This window comes from Eptatretus burgeri, chromosome 4 (genome assembly GCF_056783735.1).
Source record: "Eptatretus burgeri isolate ZD-2024b chromosome 4, Ebu_testis_v1, whole genome shotgun sequence".
In the NCBI taxonomy this organism is placed as follows: Eukaryota; Metazoa; Chordata; class Myxini; order Myxiniformes; family Myxinidae; genus Eptatretus; species Eptatretus burgeri.
Genome location: NC_140964.1, coordinates 136271197 through 136295589, shown reverse-complemented (window position 1 = coordinate 136295589; position 24393 = coordinate 136271197). Strand labels below are relative to the sequence as shown.

Here is a 24393-nt window from a genome sequence, read left to right as displayed (position 1 = left end):
TGTTTTTTTGTGAATCATTGAATCTAAAACACTGGATGCTGGGCCGGCTAGAAATAAGTTCAGGCGAGGGTGGAGACAGCAATAGAGGCGGAGATGATAGTGGTATTTGGTAAATGAGACGAAATATTCTAATAGTTTGTAATTCCATCGATTGAAAAATTAGGGTATGGTGAGATGCGAATCCAGACACTTCTGAACTTCCTCGGTGAAAATGGACTGCATTTTCGAACTCAGTGGGGTCGATTTACTCTAAGAAATGTTTAGATAGACAACAAATTAATTATAGATTACAAAATATTGAAATGAGTAGGATTAGTTACTCAACTCCAGTGATGATAAATCTTGTTTTAGGTCATATTTTCCAAATGGTAGTGAATTCAATGTCGGTGCAATCATTTCTTAGAGTAAATCGACCCCATAAAGTTCGCAAATGCACTCCATTTCACCTCGGACATCCAGAAGTACCCGTAATCGTACCTGACCATACCCTAATTTAACCAACTCATGAAACTAAAAGTCGTCGTATGGAGTGACCTCTAAATCACCTCCCATCAACTTGCATCTTTTTATGCGCGTTATTGAATCATCATGGAATAATTTAAGGCTTGTGGAGACAACATCTGAATTTTTTTTTTGCTGTTTTTGGACCACCCTAATGTATATGTATATGTATATGCCTTGAATGCCAGTCGAAGTCTGGAGGGCACCAAGATCGTCCGCCGTGGGTTTAGACCAGTGGTTTTCAAACCTTTTTTTAGTGGCGACCCAATTTCAGAACCTCTCTACATCACGCGACCCAAAAGATTCAAAACCCAATTCATAATATATAAGATAAGATTTCATATGATACAAGAACATTTACCGTTTACTTTATTCACCATCGTCATGTTTTCATAGACGAGTAAACGGATAATAGCTGAGAGCATCCAAATAGTACAGTTGAATGTTTCAGAAGTTTAGTCCGAATGACATTTATATATATCAGTGAGAAGGATGAGCCTGTTTTTCAGAAACCGACTTCTCTGTTCGTGGAGAAGTAGATGACAATGCCAGGATCATAGTGTTGTGGTTCTCACCACTCCGGCATGCGAGCGACCGCTTTTAACTAATCGCAGCTGCGCGCCCACCGGACGTGGCAAACCGAGTGGCAGCTTTCAGATCAACGCTGAAATCCAGCTACAGGTGTGTTTTTAATCACACCGTAAATCAGCCAACTATTCTGTCCGCGCGCGACAGGGTCCTATCGCCGAATTGTCGATTTACCTAAGTATGCACGCAGACATAAATGCCCGGGATTTACACCTCAACGGGACCTGCTTGGAAACGAGCCGCTTAAGCAGCTCGCTCCGTTTGCGATTTGTCGAGCGGTGTATATCGCCAAGCCCTGCCAGATCCGATTACTTTATCGGCTATTTAAAAGCCAGCTAATATCCCGAACGCAATATGGCAACTCAATTGGGGGAAAGGACGCAACGAACAGGTGAACATTCACACAATGACATTTATTTGTACACACGTAAGCAGTCATACACGTATGCCATCAAACATGTATGCAATCATGTAGTCAAAAAGCAATGCAGGAACGAGCAAGACAAAGAACAACAACCATTCTCTTATAATGTAAACAATCACTTAACAGTTCATTACTTGACGGACAAGGCGCCACGACATTCATACAAAGAAAAACCCCAGGAAAGGAAAGGGCAGAACTGGACCTCGTGGGCCTTTAATAGTTCACGGAGCTGTGTAGACTGCAAGAGCTCCGAAAGGCCGTGCTGGTTACCTGCCACCTTCGAGGTGACTCGCTGGTTGACCCTCGACATTTCGTCGACACGGTAGTTGGCGCTGCGCGACTTGCTTGGCCCAGGCCCCGCCGTGCGGCCTGATGGTTCGGCCTAGCCGACGACGCCTCAGAGGAACGAACGAGCCTTTGCTCTTTCGAGAGTTGATGCTCTTTTAAGAGCCCGCCCGTTCCTCAGCATTGGCTCTGACCGTTCTGTCGCCGGCTGGCGACCTCTCTCCGGCTTTCTCCACCGACCCGTGGTTCTTCGTGGCACGGCAGGCTGGCTGCGCTCCGAGCTCCGACTGCCCTCCACTGGAGTCTAACCTTGGCGGACTGCCGGCTTCCCCCGACTCGACGCCAGCTCGACTCCAGACTTCCACTCTCTGCAGCTCCCCGACAGACTGCCTGCTTGGCATTCAGCGTGCCTTTATATGGGGTCCGTGGGTGCGTTTGATCGCTCACTTCTCACCCCCGCTGGCTCCACCCCTTTTGCGATTCTGATCCGATCTCCTCGCGAAGCTCGGACATGCGCGGACGTGGGTGAAATCATCAACCACGCAGACGTTGCAGGAATCATCGGCTCCCGCCCCAACGAGGGAGTCCCCGCTTCTGGTGGCAGAGATGTTGTTTGTGGGATTCGCCGTGGCTGGCGAAAAGATGGCGGCGCAATGGAGATGAAGGTGAGGCGATGTTGTGCGTTTGTGGAGATGTTGTTGAGGAGATGGTGAGGAGATGTTGTGGTTGTCGCTGTGGTGGGGATGGCGTGGTTGTTGAGAGGCGGTTGTGGTTGTTTCAAAATAACGATAGCAAAAGAATAACGGCTGACTCAAAGATCACAGCCCAGTTACACAAATAAATCCCTTCAGACATCGGTGGGGAAATCTAATCTGATCACACACTTGTCGACATAACTGATCTCTGGGAAACCTGAATGGTGTTCTGTGAATTTCCACAACCGTAACACCATCATGCTCCATTTCTTGGTGATTTCTGTACTTTGTTTTAATCACCACCATGGTGGAGAACGACTCCTCACAAAAGTATGATGAAAGATATGGCATGAGAACCGTAATGGCGCGCCGTGACAGGGTCGGGTACGACGGCAGAATTTTTCACCAGAATGTCGACAACGAATTTATCCGCGCAAGAGCCTGCGCTCCTGAATCCTGCTGGAGCTGTACAAGCTCTTCCTGTGCTGTATCATCTTCATCAGCAATCGAGTCCAGTGGAGCCATGAAAGGGTCCCGAACCACAGAAAAGGACTGCACATCCAGCTCAGGGAAATAGTGCTCGAACTGTTCAATGAGCGACCGAAGGTGACGTGCTATCTCCCCAGAAAGACTGTCGAGCTCAGTATCATCGTACTGGCAGGTCGTTGGATGCTCCACCAGATGGGGGGGAAAGGCTGAAGCGCTTAACAGCTGCTTTGTCTGCCAGTAATTTTAGAGTCGCCAGAAATCCGCTCATTTTGTCGTGAAAAACCATGAGGTTGGCGTTTTTGCCTTGGAGGGAGTGGTTGAGGACATTGAGACGTTCAAAGATGTCAACGAGATAGCACAGTTCTGACAGCCAAGAGTCCGACTCAAGCAACGCTACCCATGCCGTTTTCCCTTGTGTGCGTAGGAACTCCTTCAGTTCATCCTTGAGCTCGTAAACGCGCAGAAGAAGGTTTCCTTGAGATAACCATCTGACTTGAGTGTAGAATAGTAAATTCTTATGGTCGGCGTCCATCTCCTGGCAGAATAGCCTGAATAACCTATTGTTGAGGGCGCTCGATTTGATGTGATTCACCATTTTTACGACTTCTGAGAGCACACTCTGCAAGGTTTCTGTCAAAGTACGAGAGGCGAGTGCTTCTCGGTGAATCATGCAGTGTACCATGGAGGTCTGAGGAGCCACCTCAAGCAATTTAGCCTTGAATCCAGAACGCACTCCTAACATTGCTGGCACGCCGTCTGTTGTAGAACCGAGCAACTTTCCGAAGTCCAGATAATGGTCACGATAAGACTGCTCTATTCTCCCAAAAATGTCCTCGCCTTTGGTGGTGGCCTCCAATAGTTTGATGAGCAGAGGCTCATCGACAAAATTATCAGCCTTGATGAAGCGGACCCAGACGATGAGTTGCGCGTACGATGCAATATCAGTGGACTCGTCCAACTGTATGGCGTGCCATGGCGATTCCTTGATCTTCTGTACGACCTGAGCCGTTACGTCCAGACTCCTATCTTCAATTCTGCGTTGGATGGTGTGGTCAGAGAGGGGTATAACTGCCAGTTTCTTCGCCGCTTCCTCCCCAACCATCAGAGATACCATCTCCTTTGCACATGGCAGCACGAGTTCCTCCGCAATGGAGTGAGGCTTTTTAGTCTTGGCAACATGGAGCGACACTCGATACGAGGCCTCCAATGCCCGAGAATTGGTCTGATGGCATGTACCCTCTCTGTCAAGACGCGTATTCTTGAGTGCAAGAAGTTTCCTCTCAAAGAACGCCCTCTCCTTACCCTGATAAGGCGCATGTTTTGTAGTCAAATGCCTCTGCAACTTATTTTGTTTCATAGACTCCGTAGAAAGAACTTCGAAACAAATCACACACTGAGGCCTCTGTGCCCCACTTTTATCCACCACGGAGTAAAATCCAAGGTCCAGAAATTTATCCTGGTAAGAACCTTCTCGAGATTTGCTGGTGGCCGGTGCTGCCATCACAAATAAGGTCTCGAGTCGTACGTGGAGACGTGAATAAACGTTAATGATAGAGTCAGAGTCTGAGTCTGAGAGACCGTGGATCAAAGCACTAATTTCCCGCCAAAATGAACCACCCTTCAGCGAGCCCGCGCATCGGCTGGATCCCATTCCAAGCGTCATGTTGCGCTGGTTCCCATACTTTGAACGAACCGTTTATATTGCATCCTGTAAAAGCGAACACCGATCGAAAATAGACAATTTTTTTTCGCTGCAAGCCATGACCCCACGAAATTTGCTCGGCGACCCCACTTGGGGTCGCGCCCCCGGGTTTGAAGAACCAAGGTTTAGACCTTGGTGTTGTTGGTGACCGACCCATGCCTCACTTGTTGGCGGCGCTGCTCACACCCACATGTGCATCACACGCTCGCTCGCCGAAGCACTGGGAAGGATGAATCGTCTCTTTGGTGCTGGTCAGACACCCACTTCTTGCTCGCTTCTCTCGCCCTTTGCTTTTTCCTCTCTCCTTTCGCTTTTTCTTTTTCCTCTTTCGCTTTTTCTCTTCACACTTTTCTCATCATGCTTTTCTCTTCCCACTTTTTCTGTTCAGAACGTACCTCTCGCTCGTTTTTATATCTCCTGGCCGTCTCCGCGGGGTGCAGTCCGCCCCAAGCTCACCCCGCCCCACTGGCGCACGGTTACCATGACGACCTGTGCGCTCCCCCAAACAGGTGGGTGTCAGAGCTCACGAAAGATTGCCGCTGAGGAAGAATGAGGGCGGGCTTCAGAGCTCATCAAATAAATGTGTGTAAACTTGTCTGTCGTAAAGAAAAAAGCTTCCCATAAGAGAGGGGATCTATCCTTTACCCTTCTCAACGCATCACATTTAAGATCCCATGAGACATGGGGATGGGGCTAATCTGGACATGCATTTCAGGAAATAACTGTCTGAGGACCTGAATGTGTGGACGCATTCATCAGACCGGATTCTCAAATCCGTAACACCACCCCTTTCCCTATCCCAGACTCGTCCCGAGTCGTCCAACAGCTGGCAACATCGGTTTAAATTTTTTTTTATTACAACATTGCAATTAGCACTACCGTGTGACATGCAGATGAAGTTACCCCTGACCTAGTACGTTTTAACTCTACCCTTCAGTGTGTGCGACAATTTAAATGAGATATGTCCCACCTGATGCGTTGGGAACTACCTCACTGACTCACACAGACAACCTTATGTTACACCGAAATTGCCAGAATTTTTAAAACTGCAACACACAACCGGTGGGCTTTAGTAATTGACACAACTATTCAACTATGTACAATTTCTGACCCAGGACCTAGAGAAATGCAAAAGAATTGTGGAGAGGGGGGGAAGAAGAACACCTGCTGATTCTTTCCACCTTCATGCTCTTCACCAGCACACCTTAGAAAATAAACCGGCAGGCCAGTGACTGGCATACAGGCCATAAACGTTGTGGCCTTCAAAACAAAAATGGCCACTTCCTCCATCGAGTTGCATTTGTGCAGTTCATTGTCATGGTGATACGTGGCAAACCAAGTGAAGCAAACTGGCATGAGCCTGGGAGAAAGCTGGTATAAAGCTGAAATGAGCTGGGATGGGCTGGTATGAGCTGGCACAAAGCTGGAATGAGCTAGCATGAAGCTGGTCGAAAGGGGCTGCAACAAAGGGGCAGTCCATAAGTGTGGTGGCATGCTGCTACAGCAAATGCAGTTCAACAAAATAAAACAAACAAAACCACCATGATAACTGGAACGGTGTCACCTGGCATGAGGCTGCAGCGAGAAGCAGTCCACAGAACAGGTGTGGGTGGAACACAGGTCATGGAGCAAATGGTGAAATGAGGCGAGTGATGTGTTTATGTAGAGCAGGTGATCCAGCAAGGCGAGCGATGCCTTACTGCAGAACAGGTGATCCAGCAAGGTGAGCGATGCCTTGATGTAGAACAGCCTTGATGGTCCTGGGGCAGTGGCGAGACAAATCGAAACAGCAGGGCAAACAGCAAACAGCACGAATAGAAAAAAAGGTAATCCAGGTAATACCAAACACCAGGTCCGACCTACATGGTCAGCCGGTCCCTGGTGTGCACATACTTGGGGCAGTGGCGGTGGTGCCGGGAGAGAGAGCTCGAGGTTGGCCCTACTCGTCCGCACCCATTCGTCTTTCACATATACACTACCCTAGCCCCCCCCCCCCTTTTAACAATTTGTCACTACGTCTCATCTCCTATATCCTACTATCCCCATTGCCAAATTCGTACCCAATCCCCCCAAGGTTCTATGGGAAGGAAGAGCTGAATGACATGCAATCTTACACTTGCATCGTAACAAGTCTCGATCTCGAGTCTGACAGGAGGGCAAGTCCAGCAGCCGGTGATCATCCCGACAGTGGATGGTGCGAAGGGGTCTTCATCAATCCAAACTACGCTAATGTTGTTACACTTTTATACTTTCCCTGGGGTTATACCCTGCCAAGAGGCCTTTGTTAAACTATGGGGTTCTAAAAACCCAAATTCCCATCGCCTACGTGTTGGTGCTCTTACAATTTTGGGCCTTGCCCACCAAATTTTCTTTCTGTGCCATCGCACAATTTCGTGGTTGCATAGTGTGGCTCCACTCGCAGGTCTGCCCACCTGCATACTTACCATGAGCACCCCCGGGTCGCTGGAGCTGCCTCCGAGCTTGATTGCTCCTCACCCTAACATGGGGGATGCCCTCACTGGCACTCCCCCTCACGATGCCCACTTGGCATTTTGGCGCCCCGGGCCCCGCTGCTCGGGCACCCGGTCCCATTGAACACTACACTGGCACGCCAGGCCCCTCTCCTCGGGTACCTGTGTCCACGAATACACGAATGGGCCCCCTGGACCTACCTACGACCTCACCTGGTCGACGAGCCCCCAGTGCCCGGGGTGCCTGCTTCATCCGAACACTACACTCACGAGGCACACCCCAAGCTGGTCCATTATCTCCTGCACTCTACACACAAAAATGTTTTTAAAAAACTTTCCACAATCAGCACCAACCGTATAACGACATCCATGTGTAAATTTACCTAATCCCTCTACCTAACTTTAAACTAACCCCCGGGTTTCCTTGGGTGGGATCCACTCCCTCCATTCAATCCTTCACACCATGCATTCTATTACTCACACTCATCCCAGCCATTGCCCTGCCCTCACACTCATAATTCATTTATCACACACAAACACATTTCCACTCACCGACACAGCATCACCTAACTACGTCCCCTTAACTAACTCGTGCACCCTCGTCATCCCTTATACTAATACACGTCCATTTAACTCTATCGCTAAGCTACGTCCCCACTTCAGGTTCATGTCTTTACCTAAGCAGTCCCTATTGTCGCTCTTGGTCCCGAAATTTATCCTAGCCCTCCCTCCATGGTCACTGCTTCGGTACCCACATGGAGGCTCCCATCGCTGGCACCCCATGTGGGCCGACCGATGCCATCCCCGTTAGGCTAGTGCTCCTGGGCCCCGGATGTGTGGGACTGTTACACCACTGCGCTCTACATGGGGGTTCCTGTCACCGTCTCCTATGATAATGAGCCCTCTGCTTCCGCGGAGGTGCTCAGTCATATGGCTGTTGCAAGCCAATTTGTGTTTGAATTCTTGCCACTGGGGATTGGGGTTCTCCCACGGGTAACCAAGCCGTGCTCACCACCCCCATTGCTCATGCCTGGGGTGCCGTGCATATTGCACACCTGGTCCCCGTGGAAAACAATTTGCAGCCAAATCCGTTCTGTTTCGCCGTCCGTGCTCCAGTTATTTATCTGTCACGGACTGTTTACACACCATCCCCTCTGAAACCATTAACACATCGCGCCACCATCCGTGCTTGGGTGGTTGGCAAAGCACCGGCCGCGCACACTCCCGTACCTCGTATGCAAAGTCCCATGGAGCCGGCATGGTTTCCAATACAACTCTATCCCACTCAGGAGGCTCGCCCCTCTGGTCTGCTGCACGAGTGCAGTGATTGTGAAGAGCATATAGTTGCTTTAGCCAGAAGTGTGGAATTCCATCCGGTCTCCAGCTTTTTAAGCTTGGCATTTTTTCAGTTTCGAGCTGTGCACTTGGTTGAACTCCATGAGGCTGTACATAACCTCGTCTCAAGGTGATGTTTATTTCTTCTTCATTTATCACTGGGTGTATTTCACTTGACGTTGTTTTTTCTTTTCCAAGTGTTTGTTGGGTTTCCTGATTCGCATTTTCGTCTTTGTCGTTCTCTAATCAGTAGAGTTGTGGTCTTTCTCTGAGTGGTGTCAGTCTTATCACTTCTACTTTGTTGGCCAGCTCTTCTCCCAATTTATGTTGCTCTTCATCATCCTCATCTTCCTCCTCTCCTTCATTCTGCTGTTTTCCCTCCTTTTCCTGCTCATCATCATTCACTGTTCCCATTTCCATGTCCTCTGTGTCGGTGTCTCCTGGTCCATGTTAGTGGGTCGGTTCTGGTCCCCCCCACACCCCCCCCCACCCCTGGTCTGGTCAGGTCAGGTATGGGAGCATGAGCCGGAGCAGTGCGTTACTGTGTCCACTTTCCGCTGGTACTCCAGGGGTCTCCGTCTGGCAATCGCCTAAGCAGAAGCCTGGCCCATCCCCATGTCCTTGACATGCTCCTCAACCTGCTGCAACCACGAGGCATGTGGTCATCTCATTGGCCTCCTCCACTCACAAGGCTCCCTCGCTGAGAAAATCTGGTGAGCAGGATCAACATCAAGAAAATGAGCCACATGTCCATACAGCCGCAGCTGATGCTCACGGACTATGAAGTTAACAAATCTCATTTGAGTCTCTCTCAGCAACCGCTCATTGGACACAAAATCTGAGCAGCAATAGCTAAGGATTCTTCGAAGAGACCTTGTCCCAAATGAATGAAGTCTCCATCTCAGATTCCTGGTCAGAGTCTAAGTCTCACATCCGTAAAGCAAGACTGGAAGCACCAAGGACCTGAAGACTCAGACTTTCGTCCTCCCGCACAGGTACCGGCAGCGCCACACCCCATGATCCAGTGAATCCATGACTCCCCAGGCCCGACCCAGATGTCTATTGACCTCTGGCTCACAGCCAGTGGAAACATGAAACTAACTGCCAAGGTAAGTGAATCTCTCCGTGACCTCAGTATCCTCAACACAAATCGGTGCAGACAAGATAGCAGCATCCAAGATGTCATCGAAAGCCTGGATCTTAGTCTTGACCCAGGAAACCTTTAATCACAGCGGCTCCGACTCCTCATTCAGCACCTCGAGTGTCCCCAAAAGGATATTCAGAGTCTCCGCAAAGATGACTATCATCTGGGATATGGACCCACCCCTGGGTGGGTATGTTTCCCCTACCCCCATCCATCCCCATCTCTGCCACTGGATCCTGGGTGCCACACCGTATTCCAAGCCCCTTTTTCACCTTATAGACCCTCCCGCCTTACCACAGTCACTTCCCCACCATTCCTTTGTACATCTCCCAGTGAACCCTTGGCTCCCATCCTCCTCGCATATTCCACTGCTTGTCTTCTGGCCTGAACTGTAATTAGTCCCCTCCCGGTTTCACCGGCAGGGACTATAGGTTTACAAACCATCTGTGTGTCCCTCTGTCTGTCCATCCATCCCACCTATGGTTTTTTTGACTTTTTTTTCCAACACCCTTTAACATATTCAACTGAAACTTGGTACATGGCTTTATTATGAGTTACAGAGAGGTTCGACAATTTTTCAAACAGTTAAGCCTTTTTGGACTTGGAAAATATCAAATACATATTGTCGTGGGTCTGGGCGGATATGTTAATCCCCCCGACCCAATTGTGGTGGACGGGTGGTTAACACCGACCAGGGTTTTCCTTGGAGCGGTTTTTGCTGATAGAAAATCGCCGAGCGGTCTCACGTGGAGGCTGACGCGTGATCCTCAGAGATTATGGCGCGTGCGGGAAGGGCAGGTTGGAACGGGCAGAGTGACAGATGGTTGCACAGCACAAGGGGTTTCCACTCGAACCCGCAACAGATACACGGACACCAGCGACTTAAAAAAATACGTGGATTTAATGAAAATAGACAAATATTTACAAAGGCAATAATTCCAAAAGTAATCACAATACCTGAGTTAAATTAAGATCGAAAGTCGAGGCGCCTCTACACACGGTCTTAAACACAGACAAGGGGAAAACAAAAGAAAAGAAAATCCTCCCTTTTTTCTGGCACTAAGTTTTGTCCAGAGATGGTCTTCATTAAACTTTGCGATCGAGTTGCCTCGTCCTGCATGGGAAGATGCGCCCCATCTTGTGCAGAGCCACGCTCTGGGCGGGAAACGTACGCGAGATAATTTGTGAGGCGATATTCAACACCAGGGCTCACAAACCGCCGTGCGGCTTCTTCATCGATCGCGCTTACCGACACAGCTGATCTCTGCAGAATGGTGCCGCTCCCTTCAGCGATATACACGAGGTTTCGAGGTCCGTCACACACAACCTAACCAAGAGTCAATGGCAAGCATCTTGCTCCAACACACGAGCCAATTTTGCCTCAGCACGAGTATGAGAATCATGCCGTCCTCTTCATGCGTTGAAGGAAAGCCAGCCTTAATGCCTTGTTCTTACATGCCAACTCCTAGCTCCGTCGTCTCTCGACCACGTGCGTCCCTTACACCGAACGCCAACCAACAAAACCCAAACCTCGTCCTTCCGACGGCATGTCCATCAATAATCTAGCTCTGGGCGTGGCTTGTCGGCACGAAACCCGGGAAGGCGGCGCTTCTCCCTGCTCGGCACCTTTTGCTTGCTTTTCTCGATATGGTTGTTGTTATAAAACCGCACTTCTTTCCTGGCTGCCTTGTGAATACAAAAACGTAGGAACGGTCACAGGGGGCATTTACATACTGGGGGAAATTGGTCTTAATCCCTATATAATTAACACAGCACCACCCCTCGTGTGGTGACAAATAACACTTAAGCTCACAGTCTCCCTTACTTAACTTGTAACAAGATGTCTCCCACACGTCCACAGACCAAGCAACTCGATACAATCCTAACTTTGCGATTAAATTCCTCCATCTACCGCCACAACCGTAACATTATTAAGAATGGCTCAGAGTTCAGCTGCTCTGACTCCACCCCACCGCTTTACACCCATTGGCTGGACAGCTGGCCTTACTCCACCAAAATAAAATCATGCGCTGCCCATCCATGAAACAGTACAGATTTCTGGGTGTTCGTCCATGACCCAGTGCAATTCCAATGATCCCAGGTATATAACCATGATTTGTTTGTTTGTTTGTTTGTCTGTCTGTCTGTCTGTCTGTCTTTTTTGTGTTTTTTCTTTCGTGTTTTTCTCCGCAACTGCTTGCCAGATTGAGGCAAAAATTTCAGCACAGGTGCGACTGCTGATGTCGAATGATTTAACTCTAATTATGACGTCATAGGTCACGGTGTGTGGCAGCCTTGTTGGAAAAACGGAAAAAACATTGGACCTCTGTATCTTTGAAACCACACCAAGTAAAAAATTGAAACTTGGCAAATGGCAAGTACTCATTGGCAAAATGGAATAAGTGTGATTTTTTTAATGATGTCATAGGTGTCTTCACTATGACGTAATAATTGCATGTGTAGAATGCTACATCTGACTGATATGAAAAGTTTTGAGGGTCATGTTGGGATAAAATTGTCTACAGAAAAAAAATATGATGATGTCGTCGGTCACGTGATTTGGCAACCATATTGTTAAAAAGAAACTAAACTACTTCTCTGAAGTGGTTGACCAGATCGAGATGAAACTTTACATGTATGACGAAGAAAAGGTTCACACAAATGTCATAGGACACATGGTTTGGCAGCCATATTGTATTTACCCGAAACCTATCAAAAATCGTCTCCAGAACGGCTTGACAGATCGAGGGGAAGCTTCACACAAATATTCCCCAAGCCTGTGTGTGCAAGTTTGTTGAGGAATAATTGATCGGTCACACGGTTTGGCAGCCATATTGCATCGAAGAGATTTATTAAATAAAGTTTTCTCTGGAACTGCTTAATCAATCGACATGAAACTTCACTATTGTGATCGAGTTGTGATGGGGAATAAATGTTTAAAATTTCAACTTGATTGGACACATGGTCTGGCAGCCAGGTTTATTTAATTTTTTGATGTGATGTTTTTTGGTTTTTTTATTTTTTGTATAAGGTTCACTTGGCTGTGCCTGGATGGGATTGAGCGTAGAGGAGTAGCAACTGAAATGCGAATCCTATCCATGTTCCTCCTGATGGCTTCATCTTTGCTTTTTGCTTGTTTGGGTTCCTTCTGATTACTCGAAAGCACGATTGCACCTATCTGGTCTTCCATTTGATCTGAATTTAATTTATTTTAATCCCATTCTGTATTCGATTGAATAATAATAATAAAACGTCATGGGTCAGAGTCAGGTGTCCGATCAAAGCAGGGTTGCATCAAAGCGGTACGTCTTGGTACCCGGTCATCACCGTCAGCAGATACAAAGTGGCAGTTCTAGTTATGTCTCTTCTTAATTACGTAACACACCAGTACTCAAATGTCATGCAAAATACACCACACAAAACTACACAAACACCACATACCACACCACACAAAACAAGTCCTGGTGACGGTATGCAATCGCTGATTGCTCTTTTTCTTGTTTTCCATTGTTTTGTCAAACTCATTTTTTTACCAGAATGATTATTTGACTGTTACTTTGAAAAGTACTAATCTTCTTGTGTTGGGTTGACAGAGGCTCCTGCACTCATCAAGGAAGGTCTGCAGGAGCAGCAAGTTGAGGAAAACTCCAACGCTACTCTCAGTTGTCGTTTATCCAAAACAGCAAAGACGATAAGATGGAGTAAAGATGGAAAGCTTCTGAGAGCAGGGAAGAAATACAGAATTCAATTGGAGGGAGACGTCGCCAGTTTGGAGATCAGGGATGTGGAATCAGGAGATGCCGGTACTTATGAATGTGCCACTGGAGATGATAAAACATCAGCTCCACTTCGTGTCAAAGGTAACTATTGTGACGATGAAACATTTATTCAGTTTTTCTAGAATTGGTAACTCCATTGATTTAATTATAAGGGGAAAGAAAGCCTCATTATTTGTAATTTTGTGTGTGTATCGTTGGTTGTTATCTCCACATGCGGGTTTCAGAAGGTGGAACAGCGTCCTACCAGGGCTCGTAGTATTCAGCTCCATTTTGATAAGGCATCATGATTCATGGACCAAGTTGTGAAGTTTTCTGTTCTCGAAGTTTTGCTTCAAGGGCTCTTTTTGGGATCGTCTCCAAGCCCCGGCTAGCCCAACTGCAGTTTGTTTGTAGTAATATTTGCAGGGATGGTTTTTAAGATCTCCTTGAGGCTCTTTTTTTCATGCACGTGTGTGTCTTCCTCTGTGTGTGTGTGTGTGTGTGTGTGTGTGTGTGTGTGTGTGTGTGTGTGTGTGTGTGTGTGTGTGTGTGTGTGTGTGTGTGTGTGTGTGTGTGTGTGTGTGTGTGTGTGGCTGTGTTTGTGTGTCATTGTCTGTGTCCATGTGTCCATGCAATTTTGCATCTCTTCTGGCTATCCCTCAGTATTAAGGATGATTATCTTCCATGATTGTTCTATTTTTGAGTGTGTCGATGGCTAATCAGACGGATCTACAATTTTCAACTCCATTACAATTTCGGCACCTTTTTCCGAGCGGAGTGGGTGGCCTTGTTTTTATGTTGCTGCCCACAATGCATTGCTTCTTCCACACCCATTATTCTACCTCCAGTTGTAGTCATCGGATTTTGAAGTGCTGACGTCCATGTTGATTTCTCTTGCTCCATCGGAAATGTGTTCTGCAATCGTTTCTCACGAGTTAATGTCGATGGCACATTTATTCACGTTGGAATTGAGGACATCCTTGAACAATTTCTGCACCCTCCTCCTGAGCATTCACCTTGACTGAGCTGGGAAAACAAATCCTGCTCCAAGAGTTTGGAGTCAGACATCTGGATAATGTGGCCAGCCAAGTGAAGTTCCTGTATGTTGATCATCGCCTCAACTCCCGTAGTGCCTTCTTCCAAGAGCTGGAAGGAGATATTGCGAGTTTGAAGATACCAGGGATGTCAATTTTGTCAATACTGGAGATGTCAATCTAACAAGGGCTTGAGGAAGATCGTGGACCACAATTGAAGCATCACCTGAGGTTCGGCCTACTTTTTCATCGTTCTTCCAAAATGGAGAAGAGTTTGGATTCTTTTTTTTTGTTTGACCATGCCTTTTCTTTGTAAATATCTACATTAAAATGCATTCAGACATACACTTACATACATTCATACAGCTGTCAAGGCTGAGGAAATAACATAATTGGGCACAAAGTATCAACACACAATGGGACAAATGGAAAATGGGAAGACGACAACAAGCAGTCATAGACTGGTACTTACGAAATCGTCAACTCGACCTCTCACCTTGTCTAATAAAAGCTGTCTCTAGAAAAGGTAGTGACGCAAACCAGAAGTTTCTCTGATGATTCTGGAACAAACCACCAAAAAATCGGTAACGTCGGCCGAAGCAAAAATCTCCATTTCTTGACGCAATTATTTAATATTATTTTATCAAAGTCACAAAACCGTGATATTCGGCCATCCACCAACAATCTTTACATAATCCGATAGCTTAGCGATTTCGGCATGCAGCGATAACCTTAACTGGGATAAAAAATAAAATGACTTTTAAACACCATCTTTATCGAAAACACCATCAGCGTGCACACGGAAAACCTTTACGTGACTCAACGACGCCTCTGCTCGAGCGCGCTGCACCATGTGATGACCGGTGACGCGGCGAGTGAAATATTTTTTATACAATCTTAAAACGTCTCCAAAACATCCGATTTTTACCAGAATTTCGACAACCGAGTTTTAAGCGTCCTTAGCGATCACAAAAACCGAAGACAAGATTAAAATCGAAGTTAAAACAAACTCGTAACGTCGAGCGAAGCAAAAATACTCCATTTCTCCACATGAATTTATGGAATTATGTTTGACCTCACTGTGACCTTGATCTTTGAACGATTTTGACCAAAATTTAATCAACTCTAGCCATCACCCTCCTAAATCACGTGGTGTAATTTGACATGGATAGCTTCTTCCGTTCTCGAGTTATCGTGCCTACATACAAACACACACAAACAAACAAACAAACACACAGAGGACGGAAGTCTTTCAATATACTTACGAAATCTTAAGATGTTGTAAGTAATAAACAGATGCACCAAAGCATACAAGGATTAATTTCAGCAGAATAGTGGAACATGATCGCAGCAGGTGGAGGAAAGATCATTCTTGGAAATGGAAGAGACCGTTAGATGGTGGTGGGCAGCAGACTGAAATCCTGTTGAGGAGAGCTCGACAGAACCGACTCAGGAAGCACGTTCCACAGTGAGAAAATAGGGGTATAATAGAATGGATGTGAATGATTACTTTATACTTGGACACAGGGTAGAAGAAGCAAGAGCAAAATCGAGGTGGTTAAAAAAACACCGCAAGGCCACCAACCTGCTGACGCTGAGCATGAGGCAGACCATGAACTTGCCTTCCTGATGGAAGATTCCAATGGGACGGAGAGACCCGTGTGCCCCGACTTCAAATAAGAAGATGAGAAGCAACCACAACAGTCCACAGTGTGAATTCATATTCCATGACACACTGGATGAAGGCTTTGTAGATCATTGAAAGCTGAGCTTATCAGGGAAAGAACTTGACACTGGCAAATTCTCACATGACTGATCTCCTTTCTCTGGAGGCCAGTTTGGAGATTTGATATACATTACCTTCTTAGGAGGTTGACTTGGAGATATGACTGACCTCAATTGAATGGTATTGCTTACCACTATGAGTTGGCATCCCCACCACCCAACTGTCTCTCCTGGATTATGTGGAATCCAAAGCACTCATCATTAATGGCATTTCCTGTAATGAGGCCTAGTCGCAAGGCCTGTTGCTTTCACTTCACAGACACATCAGCTGTCCCTCTGTTTGCAACCACTTTCCTCTGATTTAACCCCCTCTGTTCTCTCAGCACATCAGCAATCCCCAATCCCTCCATGACACACCCGTTCTTCCACAAAATCACTCTTTGTGAAACTTGCAAAATCCCCCTCTCCCACTCAACCCCACACCCCCATTCCACTATACTCCTCTCAACATCGAGGAATATCCATGCTCTCTTGTAAGAACGTTTTCTTGGATCCTTGTTTTGAACAATGTTCAGCCATACAAATACAACAGACAATGATTATGTGTGTGCAGCAATTCAACAGTCCACTTGTTGGACACCGCTCCTTCCCATTTCCATATTCAGGCGATGCGTGACGTCATCGACGGTCGCCATAGTACACCGCTCCATAAAGGACATTTTTGATTTGTTCAGAAATCAATTTATCGACTAATTATTCATTTTTCGATGATTACTTAATTTTCAAAAAGTTCCAGCTTCCGATGTGACAGTGGTGGTTTTGTTATACTATTAGCCAATTGATGAAGAAATAAATTATTTTATGATTATTCTTTATTTATTTCAATTATTAATCAATTATTTTACACCGCTCCCTCCCATTTCCGTCTCCATGTGCTGCACAGCGGCATCGCCGGGTGCCGAAGGTGCCCTGCGCTGGAGTGCGCTGTCGTGCGCTGTCGTCAATGTCGTGCGCTGGAGGATTTGTTGTTTATTTATTTATTTGGCATGGGGTGGTACACTTTGAATGTTCCTTTCTTTGGTTCTTCACTTAAGAAATTAAAAGATTTTGTGAGTATATTGATGACTTCCGTCCTCTGTTTGTTTGTTTGTTTGTTTGTGTGTTTGTTTGTGTGTTTGTGTGTTTGTTTGTAGGCATGATAACTCGAGAACGGAATAAGCTACCAATGTCAAATTACACCACGTGATTCAGGAGGGTGATGGCTAACGCTGGTTAGCTTTTGGTCAAAATCGGTCAAAGGTCAAGGCCACAGTGAGGTCAAACATCCAAAACATGACAACTCGAGAACGGAAGAAGCTACCAATGTCAAATTACACCATGTGATTCAGGAGGGTGATGGCTCACGCTGATAGGATTTTGGTCAAAATCGGTCAAAGGTCAAGGTCACAGTGAGGTCAAACATTCGATTTTTGATGGTTTGGTACAGAATCATCATAGAAACTTCTGGTTTGCGTCGCCACCTTCTTGAGAGACAGCTTTTATTTGACAAGGTCAGAGGTCAAGTTGATTTCGTAAGTACCAGTCTATGACTGCTTGTTTGTTTGTGTCTGTGTTTGTGTGTTTGTTTGTAGGCACGATAACTCGAGAACGGAAAAAGCTTCCAATGTCAAATTACACCACGTGATTCAGGAGGGTGATGGCTAGCGCTGATTAGATTTTGGTCAAATTCGGTCAAAGGTCAAGGTCACAGTGAGGTCAAACATAATTCCGTAAATTCATGTGGAGAAATGGGGTATTTTTGCTTCACTCGACGTTACGAGTTCATTTTAACTTCGATTTTAATTTTGTCTTCGGTTTTTGCGATCGATTAGGACCCTTAAAACTTGTTTTTCGAAATTCTGGTAAAAATCGGATGTTTTGGAGACGTTTTAAGATTGTATAAAAAATATTTCACTCGCCGCGTCACGGGTCGTCATGTGGTGCAGCGCGCTCGAGCAGAGGCATCATTGATCACGTAAAGGTTTTCCGTGTGCGCACTGACGGTGTTTTCGATAAAGATGGTGTTTAAAAGTCATTTTTTTAAATCCCAATAATGGTTATCGTCGCATGCCTGACTCGCTAAACTGTCGGATTATGTAAAGATTGTTGGTGGATGGCCGAATATTACGGTTTTGTGACTTTGATAAAATAAGATTAAATAATTGCGTGGAGAAATGGAGATTTTTGCTTTGGTCGACGTTACGATTTTTGATGGTTTGGTACAGAATCATCGTAGAAACTTCTGGTTTGCGTCGCTCCCTTCTCTGGAGACGGCTTTTATTAAACAAGGTCAGAGGTCAAGTTGATGATTTCGTAAGTACCAGTCTATGACTGCTTGTTTGTTTGTTTGTTTGTTTGTGTGTGTGTGTGTTTGTTTGTAGGCATGGTAAGTCGAGAACGGAAGAAGCTACCAATGTTAAATTACACCACCTGATTCAGGAGGGTGATGGCTATCGCTGATTAGACTTTGGTCAAAATCGGTCAAAGGTCAAGGTCACAGTGAGGTCAAACATTCGATTTCTGATGGTTTCGTACAGAACCATCATAGAAACTTCTGGTTTGCGTCGCTATCTTCTCTAGAGACAGCTTTTATTAGAAAAGGTCAGAGGTCAAGTTGACGATTTCGTAAGTACCAGTCTATGACTGCTTGTTTCCATCTTTTTTTGTCAAACTCGTTTGTTTACCAGATCAAATAACTGACCAAATACAGCACTGGATAATTTCTCCTGAGTACGCAAAACGAATATGGAATAGGCAAAGCCTGGAAGCGAATGTAGAATTCTTCTTACATTCGATGCTGCAATTTCCGGTTACTTCGGCCTGGATTCGCGATCAGCGATCAAATAATGTAAATCACGATTAAAAATTATTTTTTGATGATGCGGGAGATATCTTTATTGAAATCGGTGGAGGAAATATACACCATGTCTGATATTTGGGTCTTTCGTGTCTCCGACGATGCCTTTATCTCCCGGCATGCATCATTCCCCATGACAAAAACCAGAAGTAAAAAAAAAACGAAAGCAAAAGGGTCATAGCCAATGAGACGGATTCCAAATTGCCAGGGTATTGTGTTATTGTTGTTGTTGTTTCCTATTCTCTCATGTGCACACGTTAAGTAATATTCACAAGATAGAAGTAAAACACAATCGTGTTTATACACCGCACAGCGTTTAAAAAAAACTGGAAGCAAAAGGGTCACAGCCAATGACACAGATTCCAAATTGCCAGGGGTATTGTGTTGTTGTTTCCGTTTCCGTTTCCTATTCTCTCATGTGCACGCGTTAAGTATGAAGCTCACTGCGTTCGCAACTAATCTTCTTGTGTTGGGTTGACAGAGGCTCCTGTGCTCATCAAGGAAGGTCTGCAGCAGCAGCAAGTTGAGGAAAACTCCTACGCTACTCTCAGTTGTCGTTTATCCAAAACAGCAAAGACGGTTAAATGGAGTAAAGATGGAAAGCTTCTGAGAGCAGGGAAGAGATACAAAATTCAATTGGAGGGAGACGTCGCCAGTTTGGAGATCAGGGATGTGGAATCAGGAGATGCCGGTACTTATGAATGTGCCACTGGAGAAGATAAAACATCAGCTCCACTTCATGTCAAAGGTAACTATTGTGACGATGAAACATTTATTCAGTTTTTCTTGAATTGGTAACTCCATTGATTTCATTGAAAGGGAAAACAAAGCCTCATTATTTGTAATTTTGTGTGCGTCATTAGTTGTTATCTCCATATGTGGGTTTCAGAAGGTGGAACAGCGTCCTATCAGGGCTCGTAGTATTCACCTCCATTCTGATAAGGCATCATGATTGATGGACCCAGTTGTGAAGTTTTCTGTTCTCAAAGTTTTGCTTCAAGGGCATTTTTTGGGATCGTCTCCAAGCCCCGGGTAGCCCAACTGTAGTTTGTTTGTAGTAATATTCGCAGGGATGGTTTTTAAGATATTCTTGAGGCTCTTTTTTCATGCATGTGTTTGTCTTCCTCTGTTTCTGTCTTTGCCTGTGTCTTTGTCTCTATATCTTTGTGTGTGTGTGTGTGTGTGTGTGTGTGTGTGTGTGTGTGTGTGTGGCTGTGTTTGTGTGTCATTGTCTGTGTCCATGTGTTTATGCAATTTTGCATCTCTTCTGGCTATCCCTCAGTATTATGGATGATTATCTTCCATGATTGTTCTATTTTTGAGTGTGTCGATGGCGAATGAGACGGATGGATCTACAATTTTCAACTCCATTACAATTTGGGCACGTCTTTCCGAGCGGAGTGGGTGGCCTTGTTTTTTTATGTTGCTGCCCACAATGCATTGCTTCTCCCACACCCGTTATTCTCCCTCCAGTAGTAGTCATGGAGTGGAGGACATCCTTGAACAATTTCTGTGCCCTGCTCCTGAGCATTCACCTTGACTGAGCTGGGAAAACAAATCCTGCTCCGAGAGTTTGGAGTCAGACATCTGGATAATGTGGCCAGCCAAGTGAAGTTCCTGTATGTTGATTATCGCCTCAACTGCCATCGTGCCTTCTTCCAAGAGCTGGAAGGAAATATTGCTATTTTGAAGATACTCGAGATGTCAATTTTGTGCATCTGTCTTCTGACCGGATTTGCATGGTCTTCTGCATATCGCATTGATGGTCCACCTCCAGTGTTTTGAGATGTCTCCTCAATAGTGTCTACATTCCAGCTACATAAAATGGTTTCGGCATCTTGTCTGCTTGACAAAGCACAAACTTAGTTTCTGATCTGATATCACAATCATTGAACACCTGTTTGGCTGCATTTGCACATTTAAGACAATGTTGAATTTCTTTCTCAATATCAGCCTTTTGTGAGAGGTGGCTGCCAACGTCTGATAAGTGCTGGATGTTCTCCAGAGTCTCACCAGGAATTTGAATTGCTGCTGGACACTGCTCATTGGTAGTTTGGTGATGGAAGACTTTCGTCTTCTGACTAATCATTGTCGGTCACATTTCTCATAAGTCACACTAAAGACATCAATGATTGCCTGAACATCCACATCGAATGATCACATACCACAGCATCGTCAGCGCACCGAAGCTTGATTGAAGTCGGCAAGATCTTGGTTCTGGATCAGAGTTGGCTGAGGTTAAACAGCTTACCGTCCATTCGGTAGTTCAGATTCTCTCCGAATGGAAGCTTGTCGGTGATTAGTTGGAGTATCGAAGAAAGGAAGATGGAGAATAATGTTGGTGCAATGATGCAGGTTTGTTTGATCCTGCTTTCATCTCAATTGGGGTTTGTAAGAGATACATTAATGAGAATCAGCACTTCAAGAAACAGGAGAAGATGGTGACAAACATGGTGGTCATGCACCCTTCAGGGGTATCTTCCGCAGTGCTTCTTGATTCTTTGAGTTGAAGACATCCATGAGGTCAAATAAGACAATGTAGAGGGGTATTAGTTATTTTTGACATTTCTACTGCAGCTGCTGATCAGTGTGCTGTACATCCTGTCTGTTGTTCTTCTTTATGGCCTGAACCCACAAAGCAGTGATTCAGGGAGAAGTTCTTCATCAACTGAAAGGGCAGGGTTCAGGAGGGTTTTCACAATGATCTTTCCTTCAATGAAGCACAAGGTGAGCTCTATTTTTTAACGGTCAGAGACATTTCTCCCTTCTTCAAGATTGTTGTGACGATGGCATCTCTGTTGTCATCATGGATTTCCTCGTCATTCCAAATCTTCAAGGTGAGGCTGTTTAGCTGAGGTTAAACAGACCGAGCCTTGTGTTGATACGTTTGTAGTTTATGGATATCTAACAAGGGCTTGAGGAAGATCGTGGACCATGATTGAAGCATCACCTGAGGCTCGGCCTACTTTTTCATCGTTCTTCCAAAATGGAGAAGAGTTTGGATTCTTTTTTTTTTTTTTTTGGTTGACGATGCCGTTTTCTTTGTAAATATCTACATTAAAATGCATTTACACATACACTTACATACATTCATACGGGTGTCAAGGCTGAGAAAATAACATAATTGGGCGCAAAGTATCAACACACACAATGGGACAAATGGAAAATGGGAAGACGACAACAAACAGATGCACCAAAACACACAAGGATTAATTTCGGCAGAATAGTGGAACATGATCGCAGCAGGTGGAGAAAAGATCATTCTTGGAAATTGAAGAGACCGATAGATGGTGGTGGGCAGCAGACTGAAATCCTGTTGAGGAGAGCTCGACAGAACCGACTCAGGAAGTACGTTCCACAGTGAGAAAATAGGGGTAGAATCGAATGGATGTGAATGATTACTTTATACTTGGACACAGGGTAGAAGAAGCAAGAGCAAAATCGAGGTGGTTAAAAAACACCGCAAGGCCACCAACCTGCTGACGCTGAGCATGAGGCAGACCATGAACTTGCCTTCCTGATGGAAGATTCCAATGGGACGGAGAGACCCGTGTGCCCCGACTTCAAATAAGAAGACGAGAAGCAACCACAACAGTCCACAGTGTGAAGGCATATTCCATGACACACTGGATGAAGGCTTTGTAGATCATAGAAAGCTGAGCTTATCAGGGGAAGAACTTGACTCTGCGGGGAATTCTCAGATGACTGATCTCCTTTCTTTGGAGGCCAGTTTGGAGATTTGATATACGTTACCTTCTTAGGAGGCTGACTTGGAGATATGATCGACCTCAATGGAAGAGTATTGCTTACCACTATGAGTTGGCATCCCCACCACCCATCTGTCTCTCCTGGATTATGTGGAATCCGAAGCACTCATCATTAATGGCATTTCCCGGAATGAGGCCGAGTCACAAGGCCTGTTGCTTTCACTTCACAGACACATCAGCTGCCGCTCTGTTTGTAATCACTTTCCTCTGATTTATCCCCCTCTGTTCTCTCAGCACTCCAGCAATCCCCAATCCCTCCATGACATACCCGTTCTTCCATGAAATCCCTCCTGGTGAAACTTGCAAAATCCCCCTCTCCCACTCAACCCCACACCCCCATTCCACGATAATCCTCTCAACATTTGGGAATATCCATGCTCTCTCATAAGAACGTTTTCTTGGATCCTTGTTTTGAACAATGTTCAGCCATACAAATAACAACGGACAATGATTATGTGTGTGCAGCAATTCAACAATCCACTTGTTGGACACCGCTCCTTCCCATTTCCATATTCAGGCGATGCGTGACGTCATCGACGGTCGCCATAGTACACCGCTCCAGAAAGGATATTTTTGATTTGTTCAGAAATCAATTAATCGATTAATTATTCATTTTTCGATGAATTACTTAATTTTCAAAAAGTTCCAGCTTCTGATGTGACAGTGGTGGTTTTGTTATGCTGTTAGCCAATTGATGAAAAAAAAAATTATTTTATGATTATAATTTATTTATTTTAATTATGCAATTAATCAATTATTATACACTGCTCCCTCCCAATTCCGTCTCCATGTGCTGCACAGCGGCATCGCCGGGTGCCGAAGGCGCCCTGTCGGTGTCGCGCTCGAGAGGATTTGTTGTTTATTTATTTATTTATTTGGCATGGGGTGGAGCATTTTTAATGTACCTGTCCTTGGTTTTTTTTCCATCTTTTTTTGTCAAACTCGTTTGTTTACCAGATCAAATAACTGACCAAATACAGCACTGGATAATTTCTCCTGAGTACGCAAAACTACTTATCTTCTTGTGTTGGGTTGACAGAGGCTCCTGCGCTCATCAAGGAAGGTCTGCAAGAGCAGCAAGTTGAGGAAAACTCCAACGCTACTCTCAGTTGTCGTTTATCCAAAACAGCAAAGACTGTTAAATGGAGTAAAGATGGAAAGCTTCTGAGAGCAGGGAAGAGATACAAAATTCAATTGGAGGGAGACGTCGCCAGTTTGGAGATCAGAGATGTGGAATCAGGAGATGCCGGAACTTATGAATGTGCCACTGGAGAAGATAAAACATCAGCTCCACTTCGTGTCAAAGGTAACTCTTGTGATGATGACATATTTGCTCAGTTTTTTTTTTCTGGAATCGGTAACTCCGGTGACTCCATTGGGAGGGAAAAACGAAGCCTCGTCGTTGGTAATTTTTTCATGGATGTGTGTTGTTGGTTGTTATCTCCAGTTGCAGGAGCTCCTTGTGAGCCAACGGCCATCCATATCTAGTGCACAACTGTGTCTGCAGACATCCTCCTGCAGTTGAGTTACATTTTTTTTTTTTGGAGGTTTGTGGCACGATTTGCATTCCGGCCACCGT

The 24393-nt window shown here is 45.5% G+C and overlaps 1 protein-coding gene across 1 annotated transcript in view; it reads left to right on the top strand.

Annotated features, from left to right (window-relative positions):
* The window catches only part of OBSCN (obscurin, cytoskeletal calmodulin and titin-interacting RhoGEF), a 498370-nt gene that overhangs the window by 148055 nt on the left and 325922 nt on the right, over positions 1-24393 (top strand). The window contains exons 23-25 of the mRNA XM_085876584.1: positions 13228-13494; positions 19529-19795; positions 23854-24120. Of these exons, the coding sequence (XP_085732710.1) occupies positions 13228-13494; positions 19529-19795; positions 23854-24120 (801 nt within the window). The remainder of the gene's footprint in view (positions 1-13227; positions 13495-19528; positions 19796-23853; positions 24121-24393) is intronic.